We start from the raw sequence: 8,822 nt of genomic DNA, 5'->3' as shown, positions 1-8,822 counted from the left end.
TTCGTAATGTCTATTTATTGCGTGAAAATGGAACTAATTAAAATAACAACTTTGAACACAATTTCATCATACTTGTGAACATCAAAATACAAATTACTATGTACAAAAACATTAACATCTTATAACATGGTGATTGATGATACATATGATGGGCATTTATAAAAACAGCAATTACATGTAAGGCACTTGATTATAATGATGATTTACTACCACCTCCCCCCCCCCGTCCCATAAAAAAAAATTAGAGTAATCATGTGTAAATCAACAGTCCGAATATTGTGTAGAAACCAGACAAAGATAATTATTCAAGTATAATTGATAATTGTTCAGCTGAAGTAAAATGTTGCTTGATTGAAAAATGGTGGATGTCATGTGATGTGTAATTGGGATATGAATTGATAAAATATTCATATAGACCATTATAACCCTTGTTTACAAAAATAGTGACCTTGTACATACAAAGACTTTTCCTGCATTTTGTTCAAGCTTGAGTTTTGTCAGAAATAAATTTTCAAGAAAACTAAAACAAAGATGGTTTAAGAAAATGTGGCATTTTTTAAACAAGTACATGTAGATGATGTCAACTTATAAAACTTGTAGATGATATTAACTTACAACACTTGTAGTTCATGTCACCATCAAAATACAGGCAGATCATGTCACTTGAAAGTGACCTTGTGCATTCTGGGAAAATCCTGAAAGCTAAATCTTTTCTCTGACTGGTCATAACTACCATATACAAGTAAAAATCATATTCATTAATATTCAAATGCATTTTATCAAGGAACTTTCATCTCAGGAATCTTAACTCCTTACAGTCCAAGCTTCTCATCAGACCAATCCAATCCTTAATGTGTAGGAGATCTTGGATCCACACCAAACGGAGACGGCATCTGGCGTAACCATGGAGAGTTTCGTCGGTAGCCGAATTCTCCGTTGTATCCGAAGTTTGGCTTTGCATCTGACAGGAACTGACCATGTCCACTGATTTGATCCACGGAGTGTCCGGCTAGAAAGAAGTCAGAGTTGAAATAAATGATTAGATGAATACAAAATAGGACAAGGCTAAGCACACATCCATAAACATATTTTTTCACAGGACTTGGAAAAGTACTGAGTATACAGTGCTAACACACATCGGTGTATGGGTAAAAACCAAAATTAATATTCTTTATCCCCGATGCAAATTTAACATCTATTATATCGTTGCAGTACCCGCTGCCAAAACATAGGATTCGAACTGCCTCTAGCTACTGGGCAACCTCGGTAGTCTAGTTGGTAAGACACTGCTTTAGAATTGCAAGAGTCGTGGGTTTCGAATCCCACCCGAGTAACATGCCTGTGATATTTTTTCACAGGACTCGGGGGAAAGTACCGAGTATACAGTGCTAACACACATCGGTGCATGGGTAAAAACCAAAATTAATAAACAGATCACATCATTGTGTAATTTGCAAAGGGAGACTTTTGGGACGCTTGATGGCAGCAGACTTACCAGGTAAAATCTATTGTTCTTGGTAATAATTATGAGCATGCTCAGAAAATATTAGGCCTTCATAGGGTCGAAATTTCCCTAAACTTTTGGTTGTTTCCATGCTTCATTAGACTTCAAAGTTAATTCAGTCGGGGCTGCCCTCTCTAGGCTGTGCCCCGATGTTGTCTTATTAAAATATGAGTTACACCAACTTCACAATACATCTTGGACCACAGTCACTCCTGTGTCCAAGAATAATATCCATTTAATTGTCTCTTCACAACACCTGTCCCTTCCTAGCTTTACAGTTCGGTTTTTAGCTGAACACTTAAGTTCAAAGCTGAACAGGTTAGTACTAAGCTGAACAATTTAGTGCTAAGCTGAACAGGTCAGTGCTAAACTGAACAGCATAGATCTAAGCCGAACAGTTACGTCTTAGTTGATTAGTTTAGTACTAAATTACACAAATATTTGCGAGATTGGGTCTTTAATTTGCCGTTGTATAGTTGAGAGGTCAGGGGAGGGGCGGGGCTGGTGTGCAGAGGGGTTAGAGGGCTGGGACATCTGGTTGGGGGAGGGGGGTCATTCAATACCTCTTGCTGATCCTGGAGCAGCATTTCTTGCATGTAGATATCGGTATCCAGCCCCAGATTCAATAAATCTGTCAATCACTGGCCCATCAATCGAACATCCACCTTTGTCCTGAAAAAGTAAAGAGTAAAGATCAAAATTGTTATTGTGATATCGCATGTATGCCGGGACACTTCAGTTCTCAAGAGGGTTTTGTGTAATTATTATTCAAGCCACAATCTGGGACTGTGCATTTCAAATGGAAAGTAGCATAGAGGTTGGTTTCAAACTGTCAATGACATGTGTTTAAAGACAATGGACACTATTGGTAATTGTCAAACTCCAGTCTTCTCACTTGGTGTATCTCAACATACGCATTAAATAACAAACCTGTGAAAATTTGAGCTTGATTGGTCGTCGGGAGTTGCGAGAAAACTATGAAAGAAAAAACACCCTTGTCACACAAAGTTGTGTGCTTTCAGATGCTTGATTTCGAGACCTCAAATTCTAGACTTGCGGTCTCGAAATCAAATTCGTGGAAAATGACTTTTTTTCTCAAAAACTACGTCACTTCAGAGTACGCCGTTTCTCACAATGTTTTATACTATCAACCTCTCCGCATTACTCGTTACCAAGTGAGGTTTTATGCCGATAATTATTTTGAGTAATTACCAATAGTGTCCACTGTCCTTTAAAGCAAACTTTCTACAGGGTGATGTAATGTGAAATTTGTTTTAAACTTTTTTATCGATCACCTTGTTTAAAATATGTTTAAACTTATGCCTTTGATTGAACTTGTGTTGCTTAAAGGATGGGTCTGTGTGCGCATATACATCCAAATGACGCCCGACCACGTCACGTCTAGCACATCCCTTGAGTACGATCCAAGTATGGCAACCTCCTTGTAGTCATCCTTCTCGTTTTAAGTACGTTGCAAGGATCATAAGGTCCGTGGTCAGAGGCCAGAAGGTTATGAACATCGCACAGTAGTCTTGGATTTATATGGGGCTGTTTGATCTGCTATTGTCTACACAAAGGATAGCGTACTGAACCTTAAAGGAACACGTTGCTTGGATCCGTCGCGTTGGTCTTCGAAAAGCGTTCTGTTATCGTTTGTTATAAAATGCATATGGGTAGAAAGATGTTGTAAAAGTAGAATACAATGATCTACACAAATAAGCCTCGAAATTGGGTGGTTCTCGTTTTACCTCGTCGACTAACATGGTCGGCCATTTATGGGAGTCAAATTTTTTACTCCCATAAATGGCGACCGTGTTAGTTCGCGACGTAAAAGGAAAATCATGCAATTTTGAGTGATACTTGTGTGGATCATTATATTCTACTTTTAAAACATCTTTCTAACCATAAAAAAAACGGTCTCAAATGTTTTTTATCGACCAACTTGTCCGATCCAAGGCAACAAGTTCTGGGGCTTAAACAACCACAGAGGGTTGACCAATGGTAGACCCTACATGAGCATCATAACGTCCACAAGTGATTTTTCTAGAAGCGTTCTTTGGATCAAGCATGTAGTTAGAATAATTGTAACGCTCCAGCGAGGGTCATTACGCCCCCGTGAGCGACCCTCCGGACTGTTACAATTATTGAAACTAGTAACTTGTTAACAATAATTACAATTACAGTTTTGAACACCCTCATTTTTAGATTCGTCCTCTTTATACCAATTACCTGCTGTGTTTTGCGCAATGTTTCATCGACCTGTTCTCGCGAAAAATACAACTTGACATGCTTGTCGTTTTGCGAGTTATATGCTGGTATGGCTGGCCCCAATTTGGGCTGACAGTGAGAAAAGTCCTTGGAGATGGTGTCCACGGCTATACAGTCCAGCAAGAAACTCTTCTCCTTCTGAGCGATTTCTTCCGGGGTCGGTTGTGGAGGACCACGAGGCGACTTGGCCGGTCGACCTCTCGGTGATTTCTTGGCTGACTTTACCGATGGAGTAGGGCTCTGGGCTTTCTCAGACGGTGCTGGTGAGGTGGGTGGTTCGGATCCCTTATCAGACATGATGGTTGATTTGGTTGAGTCGATTTGGTTTCACTTGTTGAATGCTGAACGTGGTTGTGTAGACCGCTGGTTCTGATTATGGTGTGTGTCTACTGTCAAGTGTCGTGTGTTACTCGTATGGATTGGAGGTTTGATGTTTCTACACTTTTACCAAGTTCTTGTTTGTTGTTGTTGAATGTAAATAAGTGAAGTTTTGGTTTCACAAACAGTGACTGCGAGTTTCTGCTGTGGGAGTCCGTAACACTTTGTTGTGACTGCACCTGTTGCATGGCCAACATTGCACCAAGCCTGTCAATTAGTTGCTAAGCGACGGGGACTGTGCGGTTGTACGGGAACTCAACACAGGAGGGCGCTATTGCAATTTGCACGGCAATATTGTGCAGAGAATGTTGAATTTTATTGGGAAGATATTTTCTTTCTAGAATTTTTTTCTCTCTCATGTCTCTTTTTGGATTCTGTAGCGGTATGTGTTGAAATCGCTTTAATGTTTTGCTTTTAGTACAATATTATTCAGAATTTGGCAAATAACGTTTTTATGTTGGAAAAATAACTTGTATTGCAAGGAATGAAAAAAAAGGTAATTATATAAATTATAAAGGATTGACAACTTACCTTGTGTGTTTCATTCTTGCCGCTAACCGATGAAGACCCGAGTGTGGTGAGCGCCAAAACTTTGCGCACCCCAGGTTTTTGAAAGTACCCCCTTGCATGCCAGTCTCTGGTGGCATCGTAAGATCGATTCAGCGGTTTGTACTTAGTGACTTGATTGGTCGCCACTACACTGTCGATGTTGTAGCCCTCACGCCGCCCAGCGAGCACCGTCGCAGCCGGGGGTGGTGGAGCACGTCGTCTGCCCGATAGGGTGTTGAGACTACTCGACCTAGGTGAATGGAGTCCTTTGGGTGGGGTGCCTTGGTGTTTGTGACGGGGAGTGGTGTCAGTGCTGCTCCGCCTAGTCGCATAAGCTGAACCATTCGGTCTTGGGGATGTGGTTGTTTCCTTTAGTGTAACCGGTATTCAAATAAAAATGGAAACATTGTAATAAATCTATGATGAAAATAAACGGAGTACTTCAATCAAAGCAGTATGTCGAAATATAATTATTATCAATTCAGAACTCACTAATCCTCGGCTTTCGCTTCAGCTTCACAATGAGATGAAGAAAACATCAACAAAACAACACACAAACAAACCACAAACAAACTTTGCTCTTTTTATTTCAACGTCCACCTAAGACACCTGCCAATAGATCTAAAACCTACTCTGTGTTTAACCTAGTTTATTTTAAATTGCTATTTGCTGTATTTGCAATGTTTTTAACATAATTAAGTTGCAATTTGGTACTTGTTTGTTCCCGAGAAATGAAATTAACGTATTATAAATATGAAACCTAACCAATGTCATTGGAAAATAAAACTAATCACCAAGTAGCATCATACTGAAATGATTTGGGATCCCCCAAACATCGATGCTAATATCATGCGCTGACACTGAGGGCGCTCGTTAAGATTGGTTAACCCCTCCTGCATGCTCACACAATCTCAATGTTATAACTCCGAACTTTTGATAAATGTACAGAGTCTTAGGCATATTTGTTTGTTTTGTTTCATGTTGTAAAGCCTGAGGGTAGATAAATCAGACACTCGGCAAACCCCCCAAACTGCGGCCCAAAAATTTTGGAAAACAAAAGTAGCTTTAAATAATAAGCACAAAACAATGTTGCTTACAAGGTCTGTTAACCTTTGTTAAAGGCAGTGGAAACTATTGGTATATGTCAAAGACTAGCCTTCACAGTTGATGTTTCTCAACATGCATAAAATAACTAACCTGTGAAAATTTCAGCTCAATCGGTCATCGAACTTGCGAGATAATAATGAAAGAAAAAAAAACACCCCTCTCACACGAAGTTGTGTGCGTTTAGATTGTCGATTTCGAGACCTCAAGTTCTAAATCTGAGGTATCAAAATCAAATTCGTGGAAAATTACTTCTTTCTCGAAAACTATGGCACTTCAGAGGGAACCGTTTCGTACAATGTTTTATACCATCAACCTCTCCCCATTACTCGTCACCAAGTAAGGTTTTATGCTAATAATTATTTTGAGTAATTATCAATAGTGTCTACTGCCTTTAAGCAGCAAGTTATAATTATTAGGCACAATTTTCTGCTTGAGTATAGCTCTATCAAATCAGGCCCTGTTATGTTTGTAAATACCAACAGTTAAAATATGTGTCTGAAAAGTCCAAAATTATTTCGGAGAACGTTCATTATCTCGAAATAATAATTGTTCGTTTCCTTGTTCAATCTAAATAATATTTTGTTCCATTGTTCACTAATTTCTAGGGAAAGAAAAAAAAAAAAAAATTATGATTTTCAAAACACTTGTGTCCATTTGCCAAGCGGCCCTCAACGCCCAAGCCTGCCGCGAAAATGATATTGATTTTCTGTTTCAAACCTGACACGCCGATCACCAAATCAAATAACTAAGTGTAATCTTTACAAGTTACAACTAAAGTCAATTTGCCCATCCTTTGTTGCACTAATGCACCGGCAAATACATCACTTAGAATGTTATTGTGTCGTTGATCCATGTACAAACTACCACGTGAAGATTCAACCGAAATGTCAATTAAACAAAGTCAATTGAAAACCAAACAACTCACTAGGGGACGGCTGATTGTATGACGAAAAAAGATTTTTGAACACCTTTTCAAGAGAAAGTAACAACTTGTTGTTTTATCCAAAATTGTAGGCATATTCAAGTTTCAATACGAATAATAAACCAGCGGCAATCCTCCGGAGGAAAGTTCCGTCTAATAGGTCAAAATAGATATAATACACGGAGAAAATAGCATTTGGATAACCATAAAACTAGTCACTTGTGCTTATTTCAATTGCCGCAAGAGAAACAACCATTTAAAGTGAACACAATTTCTGACAATCAGTATTGTTGTTTTTCGTAGTTTCATTAAAATGTTAACAGCAATTGTGAAAACTAGACGATGGGATTGATTCAAATCATTTTGCAAAAACAAATGAGTACACAAATCAGCATAATGGTTGACTAAACGTAACTTTATCTTTCACAACAATTGTTTTGTAAAGGAAATTGTGGCAACGAGTCTTCTATAAGGCAAAAATGGGTCATTTTAATTTGTTTTCACATAATTTTTGGGAGTCAAAATAATGTGCTCAGAGGGGTCAATATATGAGTTAAACAAAATATTGGAAATTACTTTCCCAAATCAAAGACTGTTTTTTTAATACCACAACCCACGAACTGCATTGTGAAGTGTGCCACGGAAGTGCGTAATCTTTAAGAGTTACAACTTAGCAAGTTTGTCCTTCTATTGTGCCACTAATGCATTGTTAAATACAACACTCAATATGCCATTGTTTGATTAATCCCTCGACAAACTACCTCAGCATGAAAAATACACCAAACATGTCAATATAATGTCTGTTACAAGCACGATGAGGGTACGACTATTCTGGTACGTGTCTGGTGTCCTCATTATGATTATTTTAAAACAACTCTTATGTTTTAGCTTGCCTTTTTACAGAAACTACTCACGCGATCTTTTGGGGAACAAAGGGTACATGGTAAAGAAAAGGTAGGCCTACGTCGGTTAAAGAGGGCTTCAAATCTGAAAGCGGGTTTATAGCGGTAAGAATTTTGTATTTCCATAAAATACCTTTGAAAGTAAAAATGACTGCTCTTGAAAATAGAACTAACTTTTAAAAATAAAATTGAGATGGCAACACTGGGTTTTCGTTGAAAAAGCAAAAAGAAAAGAAAACAAGAAAAGAACTTAAAAACGCTGAAGTGCCCCCGAAAACAAAGGGTCACAAGATTATATGAGAATATAATGTAGTATTAGAAATATAATCGAATGGTAAATGAAACGTTGGTACCTTATTCGTCAACGTTGTACGAAGTAAAGATTGGACCATCGGTGACTGGAAGTAATGCCTTGCAAACGGATCAATCTGAGCATCGTATTTAGGAATGATGTCCGGAGACCATTTATAGCGTAACTTCTCTACCAGGATACAATCAAGTTTGAATTTCTCCTCCAATTCTTTCAGTTTCTCCTCCGGAGGAGCTGGGAGGACCTCACGCTGGAGAATGTCCCTATGCCAGAGTGGACTAGTCATGATGACGTGTTGATGACGTTGATGTGCCATGGTAAAATTGAGTTAATTTTTGTTTAGACTGCAATCGGTATAAATAATAAAAAAAATCAATTCTGAATTATATCTCCAGTAACAAATTTCAATCACCAAAACCTGCGCAAAGGTGAACAAAAGTTTAATTCAAGCCAAAAGCCGACATTAGGCCTGTACAGTTATCAGATTCCAATATTATACCTTTTTTTTATTTTAAGCAAACGCGTCAACTAACTACACTAAATTTTTCCAGCGGTGATTTCTAATGAAAACGAGCCAAGCAATGAAGATTTCATTGCTTAAAGACAGTGGACACTATTGGCAATTGTCAAAAACTAGTCTTCACAGTTGGTGTATCTCAACATATTAACACAATAACAAGCCGGTGAAAATTTGAGCTCAATCGGTCCTCGAAGTTGCGAGACAACCATGAAAGAAAAAAACGCACTTGTCACATTAAGTTGTTTGCTTTCAGATGCTTGATTTCGAGACCTCAAATTCTAAATCTGAGGTCTCGAAATCAAATTCGTGAAAAATTACTTCTTTCTCGAAAACTACATTACTTCAGAGGGAGCCGTTTCTCA

General features: G+C 38.3%; 1 protein-coding gene across 1 annotated transcript; it reads right to left on the bottom strand.

Annotated features, from left to right (window-relative positions):
* Window positions 1-501: 501 nt before the first annotated feature.
* On the bottom strand, window positions 502-4,330 carry LOC117288279 (uncharacterized protein C17orf98-like). Its single transcript, XM_033769070.1, has 3 exons — window positions 3,734-4,330; window positions 2,068-2,176; window positions 502-1,009 (listed from the first exon to the last, which is right to left on the bottom strand). Exons 1-3 carry the CDS (start codon window positions 4,067-4,069, stop codon window positions 849-851), a joined length of 606 nt encoding a protein of 201 aa, XP_033624961.1. The 5' UTR covers window positions 4,070-4,330; the 3' UTR covers window positions 502-848.
* Between the last annotated feature and the right edge of the window lie 4,492 nt (window positions 4,331-8,822).

The sequence above is a fragment of the Asterias rubens genome, chromosome 3 (assembly GCF_902459465.1).
Source record: "Asterias rubens chromosome 3, eAstRub1.3, whole genome shotgun sequence".
NCBI lineage: Eukaryota > Metazoa > Echinodermata > Asteroidea > Forcipulatida > Asteriidae > Asterias > Asterias rubens.
The sequence above is the reverse complement of the archived record's forward strand: the minus strand, read 5'-3'. Positions and strand labels throughout refer to the sequence as shown.